A 22,332-nucleotide genomic window follows, 5' to 3' on the forward strand; every position below is an offset into this window, starting at 1 on the left:
ACGAACCACAATTCTAAAATATTTTACTTGCTACCCTCCTGGTTAACGAAAAGCTCCCGAGATTCACAGATTTGGGAGGGGCTTTAGCCTCTGAATATCGGCTAGCTACTGTTTGTAAGGTGAGAAAGATGTCAGACCTAGACAGGCAAATAGAGCAACTAAAGAAGTGTGAGCCCTTGAAAGAATCCGAAGTGAAAGCTCTTTGTCTTAAAGCTATGGAAATCCTCGTCGAAGAAAGCAATGTTCAAAGGGTTGATGCCCCTGTTACTGTAAGTGTTTACATGTTCCAATATATGGGTTTTTGTTATTTTTGTGTTTATGCTGATGGGTCTTCTTCTTTTAGGCTATTGGGTCGGTTTTTTGTTGGGTTTTGATTTAGTGAAAGTAGAGGTTTTAGCTTTGTGTTCTTGGGTTATGGGAGGTTTTTTTTTTTTTGGATTGTTTTGGTTAGTGGGTTTCTTTGCTCTTTGGTTTTTGTTGACATTTTAAAGGTTGGTGCTTATGGATATGTATTATTGTGTGAATTTGTATTTGGGGCAAGAAATGAGATGGAATTGACTAGAGTTTTGAAGGAAAATTGATGGAAGAAGTTTGTTTTTTTCTAAAAGGATTTGAAGCTGGGATTTTGTTTGAATGATTGGATTTGGTTAAGGAAACAGAACTTTTATGTAGTGGAGAATTTAATAATGTGGAAGTCAATTATGGAATGATGGAAATAGGATTTAGGGGTTTTTAAGTTTGGCTAAGTTAGGAACTTTTTTATGCGGGTGATGAGGTTTTAACTCAATGGAACAGTACTGGTGAGGGCATTTAGGTCGCAGTTCAGGTTATGAAGTCTGTAACCTTCTTAAACTGGATACCACCCTTTCCTTTGGATATGAACTTAGAGTTTGCGGGATGTTGTGCTGCAATAAAGTAAGTCTATGGCATATGATGTTGGTACATATGTGCTTTGCAGGGTTAAGTCTTTATTTCTTACTGGAAAACTTGGGCAGCGAATAAAGCTACCTGGAAATATTGTACAGAAACTTTGATGCTCTTTTTAATTTGGATAATAACCTTATGCAATACAGAATATTAATATTTCTTCATTGTTTTTGCATAGATATGTGGTGATATCCATGGGCAGTTTTATGATATGAAAGAGCTTTTTAAAGTAGGGGGTGATTGCCCAAAGACAAATTATCTGTTTCTTGGAGATTTTGTTGACAGAGGGTTTTACTCTGTGGAGACCTTTCTACTTCTATTGGCCTTGAAGGTAAATTATCCTTCTGTAATTTTCTTTTGAAAATTGTGTAGAAATTTTCATTTTCTGATAATTTTTGCATCATCAGGTGAGATATCCGGATCGCATAACACTCATTAGAGGGAACCACGAAAGTCGTCAGATCACACAGGTTAAGCAATGTTATTTGGCTACTCTATTAGATTCTTGTGTTTTCAGAGTATTCAGTTACTTTCATTTCCTGACAGGTATATGGATTCTATGACGAATGCCTGCGTAAATATGGCTCTGTGAATGTTTGGAGATATTGCACTGACATATTTGATTACTTAAGGTTTGTGAATTTTCATTATTACAAAATATAAATTATCAAGGGGACCCGCTGGTTGGAAGGGCCATATGTTTCAGTATTGTGGAGTGGCAGTTGAGTTGCTTATATAGGGCATGTTTGATATAGCATCATGATGTTTTGATCATAAAATGAAGTTTAGTTTTTCTGCCAGTAAAGAATTGTGAAGGCAGCAATTGAGTTGCTTATGTAGTATTCACATATAGCCACTAGATGTTTAGTACTTCATCACATCAGCCAGAGGAGCAGGTGTCCTTTGTTTAATTCTTTTTATTTGATAAGAATTGGGACCTTTGGCAGCAACTACTCTAGTTTCTTCTCAATACTTTTATCTACTGTCTTGTATTATGAAAAAACCTCAAAATGCAACCATGTAGATTTCTTATAAAAGAAAATAACCTGCTTTGTAATGTCAGTGAGTTGACAGTACTAGCTACCTCCAATGCCCTTTCTTCCAGTCCCATTAAATTGCTTGCTGCACAACCTATATTCAAGTAATACTTATGTTAGGCCTTTTCTGATGATCTTCTATTTTGTCAATTCTTGTATTTTAGTCTTTCAGCCCTTATTGAGAACAAAATTTTTAGCGTCCATGGTGGTCTCTCTCCTGCAATTTCAACTTTGGATCAGGTCAAAGAAGCTATCTGAAATTATTTTGGTATAGTTGTGAAGCTTTGTATGAGCAGTACTAACATGATACTTCTTCCAGATTCGAACAATTGATCGGAAGCAAGAAGTACCTCATGATGGTGCCATGTGTGACCTGTTGTGGTCGGACCCTGAGGATATTGTTGATGGTTGGGGTTTGAGTCCCCGAGGTGCTGGTTTCCTGTTTGGTGGCAGTGTTGTCACTTCGTTCAACCACACAAACAACATTGACTATATATGCCGTGCTCATCAGTTGGTTATGGAAGGATACAAGTGGATGTTTAATAACCAGATAGTTACAGTCTGGTCAGCTCCCAATTACTGTTACAGGTAAATTATCAATTTGAGATTCCTCTTCCATTATGCTGTAGCTTAATGGTTTATTCTTGCATGTGTTGCAGATGTGGTAATGTTGCTGCAATTCTTGAGCTGGATGAGAATCTTAACAAACAATTTCGCGTGTTCGATGCAGCACCTCAGGTTTGTACTTATCTTATTTGCATTTGACTGCCAAATGCAAAAATTGCTTGAAACTATTGGTAATCCAAGTTGGCTGCCTGCAATCATTTATAGCTATGCATTCTAGAGAATCTAGACAAGGTTGGATGAAGTGCTGATTGATACATTTTGTATTATCATGATCTGCATTTAACCGTTTTCAATCAATAAAATTGGTAGAACATGATCCTGTTGTTTCCTTGACCATCATGTGAAAAGATGTTTCTGCACCATATTTCTGCCTTATCAAGTGGTCTCTTCAAAAATTTTCTTCTACCCAGCCATGAAATTTCAGTTTTGTAGATTATATTGTATGGCTTGCTCAAAGTTTGTTATCAAATGCAGGAATCAAGAGGAGCTCCAGCCAAAAAGCCTGCACCAGATTACTTTCTATGAATGAGATGTGAAGTGTTACCTTTTTTAGTCCATTACACTTGAATTGATCAATGGGAGGATTTGCAGTCACTTGGCTCATATGATCTCCTACAAAAGCAGAAGCATCAATGGATAGCCTGCTCAATGATTAGCGAGAATTATACTTTCAATTTGTGATGAGATTACATTATTGGGCATGCCGTTGTTGTTTTGCTCCTACCTTGATCAATATGTGCTTGTAATAGTAGTGTGTATTGAGTAGCATGTTCTGTGCTGGTGAATCCCTGGTGTATTTCCTTGTTATTTTAGGGCAGTGGGGAAGAGAGAGAGAGAGAGAGAGAGACAGAGAGAGACAGAGAGAGAGAGAGAGAGAGAGAAGAGAGAGAGACAGAGAGAGAGACAGAGAGAGAGACAGAGAGAGAGAGACAGAGAGAGAGAGACAGAGAGAGAGAGAGAGAGAGAGAGAGAGAGAGAGAGAGAGAGAGAGAGAGAGAGAGAGAGAGAGAGACGACGAGACGAGACGAGAGNAGAGAGAGAGAGAGAGAGAGAGAGAATGATTCTTAACAAGAATTGGCTTAGGAACAGCGGAGAGTGAGTTGTTGCAACCATGATTCTTATATGAGAATTTCTCAAATTGGTTTTGTGCACCAATCTTGTGCCATACAAGTTTATTTGTTTGTCAAATGCTGCCATGTTTCTTTTGTTTCATGTGTACAAGACCCTGGACGAATCTGCATCCTTTTGTATGGAGCTCTATTTTCTTTCTTTTCCATATTTCTTCATCACAGTATGCCAGTGATTGGCATTGTCATCCACAGAACTGGCGTGAGCTTAGTAAATGATTTGTCCTTGCATTATCAAAACCATGTGTGTCAGCTAGGATAAAGGAATAACATCAAAACATAGTATCAAGGGACCATATGGAAAGGGAAAAGGAGGCTAACAAAGTAGCAAGCTATCTTGGCATATGACAAAAGAAATGTAAAACTTGTACTTGATTTTCTCAACTTTATGCGAATCTTGGGCTTGGATACTTGTTTTCTATGATTGTCTTAAGCAAGATGAGCCTTGCCAATCTAAAGGCACGTGGGTCTTGCTCAAAGGCCAAATCTTCTTACTCCCAACTCCCAAAGTCCAACTATAACTCAACATAATGAAGATAACTCCAGAAGACATTAAACCAAGTTACCGACCAACTTCTCATACTTCAACGCTCATTACTCAACCTGTTGCTTTCATGGTTTCATCACCAAAAGGTTTTGTCTTGGAAGTAATCATCCTCTATGAATTTTTCATGCTTAATACCATAATCTTAACCTATTTTTCCCCACATGAATATCTCTTCAAACCCCATGGCACATGCTATTGCTATACTCTTCATAGTTTTTTCATTTCTATTCATTCCTGCAACTACCCTTTTTGAATCCGAGCAAGAAGGATACATATCTGCAGTTATATCCAATAAGGGTCTTGATTTTGCTAAGGATTTGCTGATTGAGAAAGCTGTTTCTTCCATGATTCCACTTCAGCTGTCGGATATCGAGAAGTCTGTGAAAATCCCAGTTATTGGCAAAGTTCAGCTTGGTCTATCGGATATCATAATTTGCAGTGTCGATATTGCTTCTTCATCAGTTGAAACTGGGGAGTCTGGTATTGTTTTAGTTGCTTCTGGTGCTACTGCTAATTTGAGTATGGACTGGGGGTACTCCTACAAAACTTGGGTAATTACTATTTCTGATAAAGGAACTGCAATAGTTCAGGTATAGAATAACAGTTTTCGCCCGCCCTTTGCTTTTTACTTTGTAAGAACTGTGAAAGAACAACATAGACAGTGCGTTAATTTAGTGTGAACATGGTTAATTTTGTTTTGTTTTTTGTGTCTATGCTATAGATCTGTGAGTTTAATAAAGCTTGGAAAGAAGGTTCTGCATGAATAGTTTGTCTGTTTCAATGCAATTAAGCTGTCTATGTAATCCTAAACTAATGATTTTCTGAAGTTTTAAGTTGGGAAATACACAGTTTCTTCCTGGTAATTGTTTGGGGAGATTTGGGGAGAACATCAAAACCATCACATGATGATCTATTGGAGGAAAATCGGTTATTTTATCTTAAATATGAAACTAAAACAATTGCAGCTTTGTGGTGGGTTCAGTAAGCTTTAAAGCTCACTTTCCGCAAATAGTTGGATTTGGAATATGAGATACCATTTGGCAGCCCCTCTGTCTGTTGACTGGTTTTGGTAAATATATTCTTGTGTCCGTATCTTTGCTTAGGCAAAATGGTTTGGTACTTATCAAAGAAGGTGGCTTATTTGGTGGAGACAATGTCTGCAAAGGCTAATACATTGCATCCGAATTCAGAAATTTTCTGGCAAGTTCAACGTCTTCAAATGATGCAATTTGGGTTTGAAGTAACGAGATTGAGTTGAAATTAAGATTTGTAGAAACATCTTGCTATGTCAAGTTCAATCTCTTTTCTATAGTATAGGAATAAATCTGCATAATGAGTTGTAACAGTGCAATATTTTGACAAACCAAGACCAGTGGCTTTTAATCATGTTGATTTCTTGTCAGAAAACAATTCTTGGTTTTCAAATTGCAGTAATGGAGAGTTAGAATGAGATAAGATTTTGATTGTTCATTAGATGCTTTGTAAATATATTCTTTATGCCTGCTGGTTCATAGGCATCATGTGCTGCTTCTGCATAGGTTCAAGGCATGGTAGTGGTGCTTAATGTAGCTTTAATAAACCAAGAAGGAACTCTCAAGCTATTATTATTGGACTGTGGATGTCATGTGGAAGATATCTACATAAAGGTGGATGGTGGAGTGTCTTGGCTTTATCAAGGGTATGCAATCGTTGCTCATTTGGGCACTACTGAATTCTCGAAACCTTAAGGATTTGATGATTTTCCTTGTTAATCTCCTATAAATCTGACACAATTGTGCATCAGTTAACAAACTCATAAACACCAACTTTTTAGGTGTAACATAAACATCCGAGTCTTGGATGATTATTCCTGTTTCGATCTTTAAGTTCTGCTTGACTATATGTTCTTTATCTGGCCTTGATGTATCAGTTAATCATTCCTGTTAAAGATCCATATTTTATGCTTATTGCATCTAGTCATCTATTATTATCCAGGATCATTGATGCGTTCCAAGGGAAAATAGTGTCTGCAGTTGAAGATGCTATTGTCAAGAAGATCAGAGAAGGGATAATCAAGCTTGACTCATTACTGCAATCACTTCCAAAGCAAATGCAAGTCAATGGTGTTGTTGCATTAAATGTTACTTTCATGGATGACCCGGTGCTCAGCAATTCTTCTGTCAAACTTGAAATTAATGGTCTATTCACTGGAGCAGATGGAGTTTCAGTTTCGAACAACTGCTACTACTACCATAAAGGATCACAAACTTTCCTTTCCTCCAAGGGTTCAGCAAAGATGGTTGAAATTTCATTGCATGAAAATGTTTTTGACTCTGCCGCATCAGTATACTTCAAGGTAAGTTTCTATGGTGTGAAATCTGAACCTTAGATTACTATGTTCTCAGGCCCCTCCCTGACAAATAACAATTTGACAATGTCCCGAGAGCTAAATTTGCTTTGATTGAAGTTAAGCTGATCTTGTCATTGCAGAACATTACATCTATAATGTAATTGCAACTGGATAATTAAACTGATGCTTTCATGTTCTTTTGGGTGCTCAGGCAAATTACATGCACTGGATTGTTGACAAAATACCTGATCAGTCCCTCATGAACACTGCTGGCTGGAGATTCATTATACCTCGACTGTATGAGCAATATCCAGATGATGATATGAATCTTAGTATGGCTGTAACTTCTCCACCAATCATACGAATCACAGATCATGACATTGGCACCACTATTTATGCAGATTTGGTTATCGAGGTTTTAAGTTCTGGTGAAGTTGTGCCAGTCGCTTGCATCTCATTGGTACGCTTTCCTGAAATGGTTGTCCATACCTGTAGACTTTCGTGCCTTGTTGGTCTAAATGTTTCTTTCTTTTCCTGAAATGGTGATCATTGAGAGATCGAGTTGCTCATGAACAATTCTTATATGTATTTGCTGATGCAGGTGATAAGTGCATCATGTTCTGCAGAAATACATGGGAACAATCTTGCTGGTAGCATTAGGTTGGTCAACTTCACATCATCTTTGAAATGGAGTAACATCGGTAATCTTCACATGCATCTTGTTCAGGTACAATCTATTTCGAGCTCTTTTCCAAATCCATAATTATGTTCCTAGGAAGTCTTCCAAGCTTCTGATGCTACCAGAACATCAAAATACCTGCCAGATTCTGCATTCAATACTTTGTTTTGTAATATAAACATCCTTGGAAGCACTTCTGATTCATAGTTGAACCATTCGGAGCAAGATTTCTGTCACGAATTCTGACTTTTTCCCCCCTAATTCTGATCAAATTTTCCTGGTTTTTCTTCTGGTGAACATTGGTACAGGCTGTGATGTCAACGATCCTCAGAACCTTCTTCGTGCCATACCTGAACTTACATCTTGGCAAAGGGTTCCCTCTACCACTACCCCATGGTTTCACCCTTCAGAATGCTGAGATCATCCTCCAGGATTCCAGGGTTACAGTTTGCAGCGATGTCAGGTTCACAGACAGATATGATCTCAACAACCAGCTGCCAGTTTCTTGGTAACATGCACAGCTTGATGTGCATACTAAAAATCAACTGTGTTCATTGTTCATGTAAATGGAAGTATGTGCAAAATGAAAGCTGAAAACAGAATATATTCATATTATCTCATTGTTATGTATTACATTTTGTACTAATAAAGGTTTATATTCGATATATTGTCCGTCTATAGTATTTATACACTATTATATAATTACAAAGTACTATTTCGTAAATGTGTAAAAATAAAGAGTAAAATACTCAAACATACTTAAGTTTTAATCATAATTACACACTGATGTATTAGTATTTTCAAAATAGACATTTTATCTCAAGAGTGTAAACATCGTTAATAGAAATTACAAAAAAATTAAAATACCCTTTCTTTCTTTATTAATTTAAAAAATTATTATTATATTTTTTAAAGAAAAGCTCCTAGCTCCCCAAGAAAAGGAAGCACTGGCCGGTGCTCCCAAGGGTTCGATGCTCCCTAGATTGAAATTTTTTTTAATGAATAAAAAAAATAAAATTATATAATAGTAATTATAAAAATTGATCATAGGTGAAATTGTTTTTTTACTCTTATTATATTAGTAAGTCGACCAAAATTTTAATAATTGACTAACGGTTGTACTTACGTGTCTAATAAAAAATATTTCTTTAAAGCGGAGTGTCTATTTTGAAAATTAATCGATTCTCGTGTAATTTCGATTAAAAATTTTTATTTTTAAATTTTTTTATGAATAAGGTGATAATATTTAGTTAACTAATGATGTATGGATCCTAATTTCACCATCACTGGAAACTTTTTAATGACTTAAACTTAACATTAATATCCGTTCCAAACTCGCATATAAAATTCTCGTACCTTATATAATAAGATCGGATGCCCGAAAAATATTCGGTTAAAAATCTCGAACCCTAGATTTACCTAAGAATCCCAAAATTCAGATCAAAGTAGACCCGGTCCAATCTCAACAAACCAGCCGGTTCATGTAAATAAATTAACCCCTTTTTGTTCTTTTTGGGGATTTTCCTCATCGACGCTCTCAATTCTCTTCTTCTCTCAATCTTACTCATCTCCTCTCTCTCTCTCCAATTTACCCGCCAAAAAGTTCCCTGAATTTTTATATTTTAACCTCTCCAACTTTTTTAAATTTCCAAATTCCCCCCTTTCTAATCTTTGTCTTTCCCCTCTCCTTCTTTCTCTCTCTCTCTCGCGGTCGGGTTCAGGTCTCTTCAGAGAAAGCGACGCCTTTTTTGTGGGTTAGTATAACTTTTGATGGAGGCGGAAGTGGCTGTGGAGCAAAACGCAGCGTTCGAGTCTTCTCCGGGGGTAGGCGAGAAGAGGGTGGTCGAAAACGGCGCTGTTTCCGTATCTAAGAAGCAGCGATGCGGTGGGGGATTGAAGAGAGTGGCGGAGATAGTGCTGGTGCTGTCGGCGATGGGGAAGATGAGGGGCGGAGGTAGGAATCCGACGGCGGCGGAGACGGCTTTGATGGCGGAGGCGCGTGAGTCGTTGGCGGAGATGTGCGGAGAGATGTCGCCGAAGGATATTGTCGGGGGGGAGGCGATTGGGAATGTGATTGAAGAGTTGGGGCTGGCGAGATTCAGTGAGCAGAGGTTAGGGTTTAAGGCTACAAGAATGTCGATTTCTGAGAAGATTTCATTTGCTAAAAAGAAGGTAAAAAAAAGTCTTAAATTCATCAATTGTTATGGAATTTTCGGGGGATTTGAGATTATGGGTAAGGTTTATTTTTTTTATGAATTTGGTTTTATCATTAGGATTTTGTTTGAATTTTATGTTTTTCTTTTTTAAATTTATATTAGAATTTGTCCTGAAATTGAGGTCTGCCAAATAGGTTTTTTTGCTTGTAATTAGGAAAGTTAAAGGTCTCAATGTATTGTAGAATTTGATGTTCTTATTGGCTTAATTGAACTTTGGGGGATTAAGGGTTATGTGTGAAAGTTCTTAATTTGGTTTAAACTGCGCGTAAGAAGAAGGTATATTAAGGTTTGAGTAACTGTAGGCAGGTTTTGGTCAGTTTTAGTCTAATATTCTCTGTGGCTTAGTTGTTACTTTTAAGGGTTTATGGTTTTGAGCGCTAAAATTGGCATGGCTTAAAGTGGTTGCTGAGCATAGAGTGAAAGATGCATTTGAATCATAAGTCGTCTCAAAGGGTTGCTATTCCATTCTATTATGATATTGTAATTTGATGTGCAGTTTCGTTTAGCTTCTTGAACGGCTTGATGTTTTTTGGCAAGAATATTATATTAATCATGCTAAAAAAAAAAACGCCATCTAAAAGAATATTGCTATAGTTCTTCAAAATTATGCAAGGTGCATTCACATGAAATGTATCACTAGCAAAGGTTATTTTAACTTTTTGATACTGAATGCTTTTTGCAATGATCTATGTCCTGCCAAGCTATTCAGCTATTTCTGCAGATTTTGTTTGATTTATTAAAAGAACATCTTTGTTGGACTGCAAATGTTTAAATTACTTGGGATTATATATGAAGCTGAGTGTTGGGATTGCCTTAATGCTTTTCCAGATGGAAGATCCCAAGAAACTTCTTGGACCTCTAGTTACATATTCATCTCAGTCATTGCAAACAAATGTTGGTGGATCAGCTGAAACCCGTGGGGCATCGCATACTGTTCGCATTTTGCCATCAGATCGACCAATTCATGCAACGGTATCTTCTGGAGGCTTCCCAGTTTCTTCGCCCCCTGCTTATGTTACAGCAGCAGGTTCAACTCCCTTACCACATCAGTTGTCCACCAGCGATGTGAAAATGTCGACAATGTCCACTGGACTGCCAAGTGGTCATCTAGGAAGGGACTCATCTTCATTTGCACATCCCAGGGTTGAAAGACCACAAACCAAGTTGGATGGAGGATCAAATGTGCCTTCTTATGTCTCCCAAGTACCAGGTAATTCTCTCTTCCACGATCTCTCCTTCCCTTGGTAGCCAATAAGACTGAAAGGCCCTATTTGGTTATCATGTCTTGCATTGGTGTTTTATTATAGTTATCAAGTGATCACACGATACTCCACCTATTCTAATACTATGGTTTCTTTACCAAAGTGTTTTGCTATTATATTCCTACTAGCCCTTCCATTAGTTATTTCTGTTTAACATGCATTCATATCCATACGTCCTCTCTGAATTCATGCAAATATTGTTTGTTGCAGCTAATTCTTCGGCAAACCATCCACTTGTGAATGCTCCAACTTGGTCTATACAGGCTCAACCCGCAGCATTAGGCAAATCCGGACAAGAAAACAAGGGTTTAAATCATAATCCAACCAAGATTGAAGGAAGTGCTAGTTTGACTATGCCACAGATGGCTCCTCAAGCAGCAAGAGATCAAAACTTTAGACCATTCATTACTCAAACTGCAACTGGAACTTTCCCAAGCATGCACCAGCCGGTGCAAGGCATGAACTTTGGACAAGCTCCTCCATATATGAATAATCACAATGAAATAGCTCGAATTGTTCAAAAGTTATTACAACCAAGGCTTCCTGAGCATCCTACTTGGACTCCTCCTTCTAGGGAGTACATGAATAAGGCTTTAACTTGCCAAATGTGCAAACTTACCATTAATGAAGTGGAAACCGTGCTGCTTTGTGATGCTTGCGAGAAAGGATTTCACTTGAAATGTTTGCAGTCAAACAATCAGAAAGGAATCCCTAGAGGTGAGTGGCACTGCACAAGGTGCTTGTCATTTTGCAATGGAAAGCCTTTGCCCCCTAAATATGGTCGTGTTATGAGAAGTATAAATGCACCCAAATTGACTTCTAGCACAGCTGAAGCTCAGTCATCTCTAGAGAAAAAGGTGGGAAATCAAGATCCGAAGGTCAGTCCTAAGAAGGTAACAGCAAATGGAAGCTCTGGTTTACAGACTCCTGCTGTGGCTGGTACAGTGGACAGCAACTCTGTCGAGTCAGCATCCGATTCTAAGATTCCAAAAGGGACCTCTACGAAACCTTTGGAGGCTGTATGTGATTCTCTTTCTGTTGCCACAGTAAGTGAGAGACCTGAAGAGCATTCTCAAATGACTGAATCATCTACTCATGAAGATATGAAAGATCATGCATCAATATCACAGCCTCCTGATACATCATCTAATGCAATCAGCAATAAGGCTGATCATTCACAGCCTTCACACATCTCACAAGATGTCCAAACATGGCAGCAAAACTGTGCTGAAGTTCCTTCGAATAATTGTCATGATGAAAGTTCTGGAGCAAAAGATTTGGAGAAAGGCTGTTTGAAAGGAGATATTGACTGCAGCAGACGGGTTAATCAAACCGAACAAGATGCTTCACAAGCAAATCCTGCTGGAAATTCTGGAGCTAGTTATGAGATTTCAAGGCATGCTGAGGTTTCTTCTGATGGTTTGCATGCTGTTGAATGGACTAGTGATGTACTTCAAGTTGCAGATGGTAGAAAGTTTTATCAGTCTTGTTGCATTAATGGCATAACTTATAAAGTGCAGGATCATGCTTTAGTTCATTCTGGCCAGGACAAACTGATACCGTCTAAGCTTCAGGTGAGCATGTTTGGACAAATTTATATTGAGACTGCTGGTCATCATGTCCAATAAAAGCACACTTGATAAATTGAATCTTCACTGCAGGCAATGTGGGAGGATGCTAAAACTGGGTCAAAGTGGGTGGTTGTGAAAAGGTGCTACTTTCCTAGCGACTTGCCAGAGGCTGTTGGACATCCATGTGCCCCTGAAAGCAGTGAAGTAATAAATTTTTTTCTCATGCATGTTTATGTCAACTGTTCTCCTACTATTCTTCTATCTGCTGTCTAGTATACTAGGACTGTTGCAATAGCAAATAAAATTCAAACGTTTGCTAATAGTTCTTTTGTTCTCCTTTATAGGTTTATGAATCTAATAATGATAGCACTGTAATGGCAACCTCAATTCAAGGCCCATGTGAAGTACTCCCTACTGCTAAATTTAAGGACGAAATTGAAAGGCGAAGTCAGTTAGGAATTGAGGGAAATGAAGGATTAACAGCAATATTCTTGTGCAAGTATGTACATTGATTTCGTAAATTGCATACAAGTACTCATTGATACTAAAAATTGCCATTTGACAGAGCTGAAGATATAATTTTTGTATCATATATTGCATGTGTTAAGCACATAATGAATGGGATTGACATCTCTCTAATGACAGAACAATTCGTTCTGCAGATGGCTCTATGATGAATTCAAAGGAAGCTTTCAGCCTGTATCAAGTTAATATAGTTATGCATCTGTTCAGTTAGCATGACATTACTTTTTGCTGTGGCAAATATTGTCTTCTTCTTGATCAGGTAACCAAAATAACAATGATCATACAAGCGAAGCTACGTTCTTGCAATTTGCTTGTATTATTTGGGGCCATTCCCTTTTTCTGAAACATTTTGGAGATACTTACATAACTCTTTCTGTCAAAACAGGTAAACATTGCAGTTGGGACCTGTGCACATCTGAGGATCATCACTCATGCCTTGTACCATATATAGTCTTAGTGCTAGTTTTTCTTTCATTTTTGGGCTAAAAGTCCTAGTGCTAGTTTTGTATCATAGCTTGATTAACAATTTAAATTAATATCTTTCAATGCATTTCCAAATTTTTTTAACCATATAGTGAATCTGTTTCACCTTTAAACATTTTTCTACATTTTCTTCTATGTGATATGTGTGTGTACACACACACATACATGTTGCAAAGCAAGATGAGTTTTTTTTTTTTGAAAAGATGTGTTATAAAGTGGAGAAATAGGTACATGCCATCCTAAAATGATAAACAAATAGTTCTTGTATCCCCTGCCAGCTTGTAAACAGAGTTTGGCTACTAGAAAGGAAGAATATCAGTCTGTTAATACTACACTCTACTATTCATTCAGCAGCAGTTAATCCAGTCATTGATCAAATTTAGCTTGTAGAAGCAGGCAAGCAAGCATGAAATATATGAAGTGAAGTATGATATAAGCCTGAGGGGCAAAGAAAATGGGATATGAATATGGCAGCAAGTTGCAGACCTTTTTCCTAGCAAGAAAAATTAAAACACACTACTGAGCAATGCATTGACCTTTTTTTTTTTTTTACTTAATTTCTGGATCCAATCCTTAATTCTCATTTGAAAATAGAAAATATAGGCAAAACCCTAAATTTCATGCAAACCATAGCCACCATTCCCAATACTCACTAAACTCATGCTGCTATATAGACAGGGGGAGCAAACAGACATCTGCATTCAAAGCCCTTTGGTTGCTTCTGAGTTATCCCATTTTTTGCATCAATATTCCCTCATTCTTTGGATCTCTACCTCTTTTTAACTAATTTCTGATACAGATGAAATGTTCTAGAGACTCTTCAACACTCATTTGGAGGAAAATTTAAACCTCTATACATCCAACCACCTTTTATTAAACAACTCTTTTCACTTTGAGAAGATTAAGCTTATAGGTGAAGGGATATTTTGATATTTATAGGGTAGTAGTGAGGGAGGTTAAGCCTATTTCAATTTATGTAGAATAGCTAATACCAAAAGAGATCGATAATAAACTATTATCTTTTTTTAACTTGAAAATGAACCATATGATAGAATAGTCACCCCACATGGAATGATATGTAGGAATGGAATGGCTATTCCATCTAGTCATTAGTAGGCATTAATTCATACATAGTATTTATCAAGCTTTCAGCCAATTAAGTTTAATTAATGTTTATTTTAATCTCTTAACAATCTTGTGAACTCCGACTCAACGAAATCCTAACAGGAGACCCTAGAGAAGCATTAACTTAAATCTTAGATATACGTATAAACTATGGATAGATGCTACAACCTAGTAAATGTCTTCTTCTTGGTGAATTTTGACTATTGGCTTGTTTTGTCTACACAGATCCCAACCTTATGTTGGGATTTTGCCTGATAAATCCAAAACCAAAGCAACTTTTCCAATCCATGAATGATTTACAGGAAGCCTGTTCCTTGTTTGTGTTGCAAGATCATGCTTTGGATGAGGTGAGAGATGTGGCAAAGGTGTGCAAAATATTCAACTTGTCAGCCTACCCCAAGCTAAGAATCTGGTTTCTGTAAGGTGTACAAAAGACTCAAAAGTATAGTGATGGGTTAAAATTCCATCTCCACCAGTAAATTTCTTTGGCCTGCAGGCAGTACTACCCCAAACTATCAAACTTTGGTAACACATACCATTAATTGCATATATTCCAATTAGATATTAATGATAATTTCGTAAACTCTATTTATTCTGAAGTTGATTCATTCGTACTAATTATGTACTCATCGTACATAATTACATATGCCGCCACGATTATTCAATTTTAACTATTTCGAAAGCATGATTCAGATTAAATATTAATCATAATTCCGTAAACCGTACTTGTACTTGATTCAATGCTTAAAATCAATCACATGCTGTTCAACTCTTCATTGTTCTTCTTCCGTATTACACACAACCAACAGGTAAATCTAACCAAAGCACTAGTTTCACTTAATGTTACCACCCAAAAAGTATGAACAACATCTTTCACATAAACTAAAATTCCCAAGCTCATTTGACCAGCTAGTTCAGGGCGGTGCAGGGGGACCATTTTACTGGTCCTAAGCCTTTATCTTTTTAGCTTCTTTTTCTTCTCATGAGTCATGAACACAACACAAGGCAAAAAAACATAACTACCCTCTTTTTTGACCATTCCACCACTTCCCTTTTCACCACTCAAAAACCCTTCTTTTTCCACAAACCAACAGAGTTAAAAGTTAATGCATATAATCAATCAACTCCATCAATCCTTTTATATATAATATAAAAAGAAAACTTGGGTGTTTATCTTTTGGAATGGGGGAAGCATGAATTCAAAGCTATAGGGGGTAGGGGGCCAAAACCATTATAATAAGAGAAAATGCATGTTCTCAACAGTATTAACTTTGCATGGCCTTGTTTTGATTTTATAGAAGTGTAAAACAAGCAAAGACCCTAAGTAATGTAGGTCAGTTGGAAGTTAAGATAAAGGTAGAAGCAGAAGAAGAAGAAGAGATGAAGCAGTGGAAAATAATGGTCCGACCTTGTTTCACGTGAACTGCCCGATTATCACGGTGGTGTAGACTTTAAGTGAAGAGGCTTGGTAAAAAAACGAAAAGAATGGGGATCGAGGGTGAGGGGTCATTAGGGAGAAAAAACATATATCATCAAGATTCCTTGACTTTTGTTAGAATTGTTAAACCACAAAAAGAGGGTTCCCATGTAGTTGATAGACTTGTCAAAAAGTTTTAACCAAGTATGAGATGTTATACTACCTATGTGATTATCTCTTTTTAGGCCTTGCTTTAGTACTAGTCCTCCATTGAAGATCGAGAGAGAGCTTGCCACTTTGCAATCTCTTTTGCAATAAGAACTATCAAGCCACACAGACACACACCTTTGCAATTGCATGCTTGTGTGCACTATGATGAAATGGATCAGTGACATTTCAATGTCAATGTTATTATTAGTCAATGTGTATATGTCTTATCCTATATGCATTTTATCCATTTAACATATCATCGATATCTTTACTTAAAGTTTCTTTATTTAATATCGACCACATGTTCAATCTTAATATCATTTCTATAATGCATGCGTTATTTCATTTACATAAATAATGATATGCACAAAAGCGTATCATAAGTTTTTACATATATATAATTTGTATATATATACTATCAAAATTGATAAAAGATAAATTCGACGGAAATAATAGGGATATGATTTCAATGAGAGAATTAACGGTTATGTGAAAAATAGTTTTTTTTTTCTTTCTTTTTGCCTTTAAGTACTAGCACTAATCCAACAAAGACTAGTAGTCTAATTAGTAGTTAAAAAGGGTTAGGTACAAAATGAACCTTGATTTCTGGGGTGATGGTCTAATAAATTAGAAGAATAATTCATTATCATTTGGCTTTTATAATGGATCTCTTGGATCCCCATTACCTCATAAAGTCCCCCCTCTCATTAATTAATTAATTAATTAACTTTAATTAAACAATGAAAACAAAAAAGAAAAGTTGGACTTTGCACACCAATTAATTAATTAATTAATCTGAGTTCAAACTGTTCTAACAGACCACCAAACCAGCTAATGATTCACCTGAAGATACATACCAAGGATTAAGAAAACATAATTGTTGTGTTATATTTATCACTTTCCTAGTGTCCCTTTTACATATTGTAATTATACTAATTAATTGAGATTATTAGTCAATAATTTCTCCATACTTATTTATTATATATATAGCATAAGATTGTGACCCGGCCGGACAAGTTAATTTATATAATTAATATGGTTTAGAGAAAATAATAATTGCTGCTTATAAAGGCAAAAGAGACTAAGGAATTTACAAAGCATGCATTGTTTCTTCTGATTAAATGGTACTTAATTATAAAGTCTTTTGGTTGGTTGGGTTATCTAGGTTAGTTGTCTACCCATAATTCTGACTTTTTGCATGTATTTAAAGGCTCTTTTTTCCTTAAAAAGGAAAGAGATGTAATCAAAACCATGTTAAAAATGACAATACAATTCATAGTGGAAATAGGTTAATTATTGTTATTATAATTATTATAATAATTATTATTAGTATTATCATTTTTCACTAAAATAGTGGGTTTTTTAAGGTTTTTAACCCCTATCCATATCGATGACAACTTGAGTATAACAAAAATGAAAAGAAAATTAAAATTTTGGCCTAAAGAAGAAGGTGGAAAGAAAGTTATATATATGCATGTATTTCTTTATTTAGATGGTTATCTTTTCGATAAAAATTAAGTTACGAGTTTTTTTAATTGATTTTTACGATAAATGCATATATTTCTCTACTCAAAACAGTACAATTTAATTCATTTTACATCTAGTAAAAAAAATAGTGTCATTATTATTTATTAAAGATAATATCAAGTTTACCTAAATATCCATGATTCCCTATTGAATACTCTTCCTTTTCCATCTATATATAACTTGAACCATAATCTTAATTACTTCAAAGAAAAGTAACAACNCCCCATAGCTTTTAATCTTTTCTTTTAACCATCCTTTGGTTTGAACTTTCCGATACCAGTGGCCGGAATCCGGCTCCCTTGGAGACTGGAAACAAGAAAATCCGGCGCCAATCTTGGGCCTGCCGGGGGGAGGGAACTAAATATTTATCTTTGCTGTTTGCTGCATGTGAAGTCCCATAATTTAGATTTATGTACATACAAGCTTATCCTTGTTGTTTTATCTAAATAATAATTACCCTTTTCCCCCCCTTTTGTACCCTGACCAGAGTACAAGCACACAAAGCAAGAGCAATCCCCTTCCCTTTCTTTTTTCCTCTATATATACTCAAGCTTTACTCCCAAACTTTGAACAACACCCAGAAAAACTACAGAGCTTGATAGAGCAAAGAACAATGGCTCCCATGGGAGACAACGTTGTTGTTTCTAACGTTAACTTGGAGAAGCTGCTTAGCATGAAAGGTGGGAAAGGAGAAGGAAGCTATGCCAACAACTCCCAAGCTCAGGTTTTTCCTTTTTTTGGGTTTTTTTGGGGGTTTTTTTGCTTCATTTTTCACCTTGTTAAACCCTAGCTATGGGGTTTTGGTCTCTCTCCCATGCAGGCCTTACATGCTCGTTCCATGCTTCACCTCCTGGAAGAATCCCTCGACGGAGTTCACCTCAACTCCCCGGAAGTTCCCTTCGTCGTCGTCGACCTAGGCTGCTCCTGCAGCAACAACAGCATCTACATCGTCGACGTGATCATCAAACACATGATCAAGCGGTACGAGTCGTCGGACCGGTGGGATCAGCCGCCGGAGTTCACTGCCTTCTTCTCTGATCTCCCTAGCAATGACTTCAACACCCTTTTCCAGCTCCTACCTCCCTTGGCTAACTACAACGGTGGCAGCAGCATGGAAGAGTGCCTAGCATCGAACGGACACCGGTCCTATTTCGCCGCCGGAGTCCCCGGATCATTTTACCGGCGCCTCTTTCCGGCTAGATCCATCGACGTCTTCCACTCTGCATTCTCATTGCACTGGCTATCACAGGTTCATTTTTAGTGTGTACAGGTTTTTGGTCATGGTGCAGTATAATACACTACTTTACATACCAAATATTCTAAGCTATATCATATATAAATATAATTAATATATTTATATATATATATAGTTTGTTCCCGAGGTTGATTTCTAAGGTAAAATTAATAAAATAAATACATAATATTTTCAAGTTCACGTCACTTCACTGGAAAAAAAATACAAAAGTTTATGTGATTTAATTTAAATGTTTTCTTTCAACAATTCCAATTTTTTGCCGACTTTGATTAGGTCAAAAAGTGGGTGCAAAAATAACAGTACATGACATTAAATATAATATTTATTTAATGATGTAATCATGGATAAATGTAAGTTAAATGCAATCATATATTATAACTATTATTAAATTTAATCCCTTTTTTATTCCAAGAATTAATTACCCAAAAACAATCTTGCTTTATATTTTCCAAAATTAAGGGAAAAAGACACAGAGAAACTTATGAAACATATGCTTGATGTTCTAATAAAAAGGGGAGGACAAAGTATTTAGGGTATCCTCTCTCTCTCTCTCTCTTTCTTTCTTTGTTGTATGTATGCAACATTAACACCAGACATTTTGTCTGCCATGGGGGACCCAGATGCCAGAAACTGTGTTGGACAGGAGATCAACGGCTTACAACAAAGGGAGGGTGTTCATCCATGGTGCGAGTGAGAGCACAGCCAGTGCATACAGGAAGCAGTTCCAGACAGACTTGGCTGCTTTCCTCAGGGCAAGATCCATAGAGATGAAGAGGGGTGGGTCTATGTTCCTTGTCTGCCTTGGAAGAACTTCAGTGGACCCCTCGGACCAAGGTGGAGCCGGCCTCCTCTTCGGGACCCACTTTCAGGATGCTTGGGATGATCTTGTCCAAGAGGTATTAATCACCTATGTTTACCTAATCTTCATATTTGCATGTGGCTTACGTGTCAACAGTGTTCATTTTCCTTGGATTGGAGTGGATAACTCACAGTTGACATTTGAATGGGGGAAAATTTTGCCTTGGCAATAATAATTTCTCCCTCTATGCTACTGTTTCCTTGCATTTTGGCAGACCAAAAAGCAAAGGGGGAAGGGAGAGGACGGGGAAACACCATGCAAAAGGGGGAATGATTAGGTGTGTTTGGGCTTTAGTAATAGAGCCTCATGATGGGTTGTCACTGGTCATGATTAACTCACTCCAATTCTAGCCGTTGGATTGGTCTTGGGGGAGAATCAGCTCTATCACCCTCCACTTGTCCCATTGCCATGTCGGCAATATGATAACCCCGCTGGCAGGGGTTTGTGGGGGCCCATTGTGAACATAATCATATTATCTAACAAGACGACAATAACAGTCATTTGGGTCCATTTAATCATTGTTGATCAAATAAATCATAAGATAAGTGGGACCATAGCATTTCTAGCAGCAAATTGATGTAGTAGTACTACATTTACGTATGATCCTCTTGCCTTAATCAACTGTTCTAATCAGCCTGCCACAAAGATTATGATCATTATAAGCTTTTCATTGTTTCTTTGTAAGCTCATAGAAATTTCATTTTCATTTATATACATATATGTATATAAAAGTTATATATTATTATATTTGAAATACATATTTTTAATCATTTTAAACATAAAAATAACGGGTTTAATTTCATTTTAATTGTTTACTTACGGAAAAAGCATATATACAAATTAGGGTTTGTGTTTTTAAGTTAGGTTCTAAATGTTATTCAAAAATAGGGTTACATAATTTTAATGGTACATGCATTATGGCAGGGCCTTATTAGTAGTGAGAAGCGTGACGATTTCAACATTCCAGTGTATGCCCCAAGCCTACAAGACTTCAAGGAAGTGGTTGAAGCTGATGGCTCATTCACCATAAACAAGCTTGAGGTATTCAAAGGAGGCAGCCCTCTGGTCGTTAGCCGGCCGGACGATGCGACGGAGGTAGGCCGAGCCCTAGCCAACAGCTGCCGGAGCATCTCAGGGGTACTCGTCGATGCTCACATCGGTGACAAGCTCAGCGAGGAGCTGTTTTTACGTGTGGAGCGCCGAGCCACAAGCCATGCTAAAGAGCTACTAGAGCAGTTGCAATTCTTCCATATAGTTGCATCTCTGTCTCTTGCTTAGGAAAAAAGAAACAAAAGCAGAAAAGAGTGTTCAAAGAAAAAGGCTTTTTCCCCCTTCCCTCTTTGGTTTTGTCCTTACACCTTTTCCCCTTTTGTGTGTTATTTCCCATTGCATTGAAAAGATATAGGATCAATCAACACACAAAGGAGAGAGAAAGAGAGAGAGAGGGAAAAGGCTTTGCCTTAGCTTTCTTTTTTTTCTTTTTTCACTTTCTTTTGTGTGTGTGTTTTTTTCTCCTGTGTGATTAGTGATTGTAGTTACCTTTATATATACTTGATGAGTATTAAGACTTGGTGTTCCCTTGAATCGAAACTAGGTAAATCAAGCTATGCAAAACCCTCTCCATTAATTTTTCACTTTCTTTATAGCTTTTTCATGGTGTTTACTTTTGTGTATGTGAACTTGTATGAAAAGGGTTTTGCTTTTTGGCACCTAAAAACTTGTGAACAATTTGCATTCCCCATCAAAATTTGCATTAATTATGATGCTTACCCTTTTCTTTTTCTTATTTTGAATTTTGGGTAGGGTTCAATGGGTAGTTATTTCAGTTGTAATCTTGCAAAGTTTTCAATCCTTCATTCTTTTGCTAAATTTAACTTTTTAGACCGCTTTGGCTCTTTGCATACTACTTGTTTCCTCCTTTTAGTTCTTTGACTAACAATTGCAAAATCAGAAGGATATAACTCTCAAACCTTTCCTTGATCCATGTGCTACTAATAAAGTATAGCCTAAATATTGAACTAAGTGTACCTTCTGCTAATTAAAGAAGCTTATTCAAAACCATAAAGAGACTATGTGCATGCAAGAGACATTGACATGTTATCTTACATGGCTATTGAGGATGTTTGAGTAAAGCTTTAGCAGGTAGTTGGTCTATTCTTTTTCTCCCAAGCTGCACATACCAAAAGCAAACTGACAAACCAAAACATACCCAACAGAGAACAAGAAACAAAAGATTAAATCTCCCTCTCTCCTGATGATGATGAATGGAATATAAAAATATCAGCTTCTTCTGGTTGCCTAAAGCTCACCCTTTTTTTTGACTTCCCACTTTGGCTCCTGCTCAAGGAAACCTCCATGTCTTCCCTTTCATCATCTTCAAATTTCAGCTGCCTCTCCTTAGAGAAGTTCTCCCTTGGTTTAGAGGAGGTATGTGCATTTTCTCCAACGAAAGATGGGAAAACCCTCTTGGAGTAGTGTTTGAGGACATGGTATTCACCCCCACCTGTCCCACTGTGCTTCTGCAAGCCTGGTGAAGCTATGAGCCAATCCTCCAGGGTGAGCTCTTTTGCCTGCTTTAGCTGCTGGTGCTGCTTCTCTTTCAGCTGCAA

At 37.1% G+C, this 22,332-nt stretch overlaps 4 protein-coding genes across 5 annotated transcripts; all 4 read left to right on the plus strand.

Annotated features, from left to right (window-relative positions):
• Nucleotides 1-3,376, plus strand: LOC18593416 (serine/threonine-protein phosphatase PP-X isozyme 2). Of its 2 annotated transcripts, none has more exons than XM_007020627.2 (8): nucleotides 1-269; nucleotides 1,106-1,258; nucleotides 1,335-1,397; nucleotides 1,474-1,559; nucleotides 2,129-2,204; nucleotides 2,284-2,552; nucleotides 2,624-2,702; nucleotides 3,066-3,376. In XM_007020627.2, the coding sequence occupies exons 1-8, from the start codon at nucleotides 129-131 to the stop codon at nucleotides 3,114-3,116; spliced, it is 918 nt and encodes a 305-aa protein (XP_007020689.1). In that variant the 5' UTR covers nucleotides 1-128; the 3' UTR covers nucleotides 3,117-3,376. The 2 variants fall into 2 exon arrangements, with proteins under 2 accessions (XP_007020689.1, XP_017980739.1); XM_018125250.1 differs by lacking the exon at nucleotides 1-269 and adding an exon at nucleotides 284-1,019.
• On the plus strand, nucleotides 4,271-7,938 carry LOC18593417 (putative BPI/LBP family protein At1g04970). Its single transcript, XM_007020629.2, has 6 exons — nucleotides 4,271-4,855; nucleotides 5,804-5,943; nucleotides 6,240-6,600; nucleotides 6,806-7,054; nucleotides 7,196-7,321; nucleotides 7,582-7,938. The coding sequence occupies exons 1-6, from the start codon at nucleotides 4,427-4,429 to the stop codon at nucleotides 7,783-7,785; spliced, it is 1,509 nt and encodes a 502-aa protein (XP_007020691.2). The 5' UTR covers nucleotides 4,271-4,426; the 3' UTR covers nucleotides 7,786-7,938.
• LOC18593418 lies at nucleotides 8,806-13,443 on the plus strand. Its single transcript, XM_018125237.1, has 7 exons — nucleotides 8,806-9,445; nucleotides 10,318-10,699; nucleotides 10,962-12,325; nucleotides 12,413-12,526; nucleotides 12,667-12,821; nucleotides 12,985-13,106; nucleotides 13,233-13,443. The coding sequence occupies exons 1-6, from the start codon at nucleotides 9,044-9,046 to the stop codon at nucleotides 13,031-13,033; spliced, it is 2,466 nt and encodes an 821-aa protein (XP_017980726.1). The 5' UTR covers nucleotides 8,806-9,043; the 3' UTR covers nucleotides 13,034-13,106; nucleotides 13,233-13,443.
• LOC18593419 (indole-3-acetate O-methyltransferase 1) lies at nucleotides 17,846-21,288 on the plus strand. Its single transcript, XM_018124124.1, has 4 exons — nucleotides 17,846-18,333; nucleotides 18,430-18,858; nucleotides 19,485-19,760; nucleotides 20,648-21,288. Exons 1-4 carry the CDS (start codon nucleotides 18,223-18,225, stop codon nucleotides 20,999-21,001), a joined length of 1,170 nt encoding a protein of 389 aa, XP_017979613.1. The 5' UTR covers nucleotides 17,846-18,222; the 3' UTR covers nucleotides 21,002-21,288.

This window comes from Theobroma cacao, chromosome 7 (assembly GCF_000208745.1).
Source record: "Theobroma cacao cultivar B97-61/B2 chromosome 7, Criollo_cocoa_genome_V2, whole genome shotgun sequence".
Classification (NCBI taxonomy): Eukaryota; Viridiplantae; Streptophyta; class Magnoliopsida; order Malvales; family Malvaceae; genus Theobroma; species Theobroma cacao.

Bases quoted from the DNA above. Each gene is read 5' to 3' on its own strand.
- LOC18593416 (XM_007020627.2), top strand. From the start codon at position 129: ATGTCAGACCTAGACAGGCAAATAGAGCAACTAAAGAAGTGTGAGCCC. The intron at 1,259-1,334 runs GTAAATTATCCT...TTGCATCATCAG, and splicing joins TACTTCTATTGGCCTTGAAG to GTGAGATATCCGGATCGCAT. The intron at 2,553-2,623 runs GTAAATTATCAA...CATGTGTTGCAG, and splicing joins GCTCCCAATTACTGTTACAG to ATGTGGTAATGTTGCTGCAA.
- LOC18593417 (XM_007020629.2), top strand. From the start codon at position 4,427: ATGAATATCTCTTCAAACCCCATGGCACATGCTATTGCTATACTCTTC. The intron at 4,856-5,803 runs GTATAGAATAAC...GCTTCTGCATAG, and splicing joins AAGGAACTGCAATAGTTCAG to GTTCAAGGCATGGTAGTGGT. The intron at 7,055-7,195 runs GTACGCTTTCCT...TTGCTGATGCAG, and splicing joins CAGTCGCTTGCATCTCATTG to GTGATAAGTGCATCATGTTC.
- LOC18593418 (XM_018125237.1), top strand. From the start codon at position 9,044: ATGGAGGCGGAAGTGGCTGTGGAGCAAAACGCAGCGTTCGAGTCTTCT. The intron at 9,446-10,317 runs GTAAAAAAAAGT...ATGCTTTTCCAG, and splicing joins TTTCATTTGCTAAAAAGAAG to ATGGAAGATCCCAAGAAACT. The intron at 12,527-12,666 runs GTAATAAATTTT...TCTCCTTTATAG, and splicing joins GTGCCCCTGAAAGCAGTGAA to GTTTATGAATCTAATAATGA.
- LOC18593419 (XM_018124124.1), top strand. From the start codon at position 18,223: ATGGCTCCCATGGGAGACAACGTTGTTGTTTCTAACGTTAACTTGGAG. The intron at 18,859-19,484 runs GTTCATTTTTAG...TGGGGGACCCAG, and splicing joins CATTGCACTGGCTATCACAG to ATGCCAGAAACTGTGTTGGA. The intron at 19,761-20,647 runs GTATTAATCACC...GCATTATGGCAG, and splicing joins GGGATGATCTTGTCCAAGAG to GGCCTTATTAGTAGTGAGAA.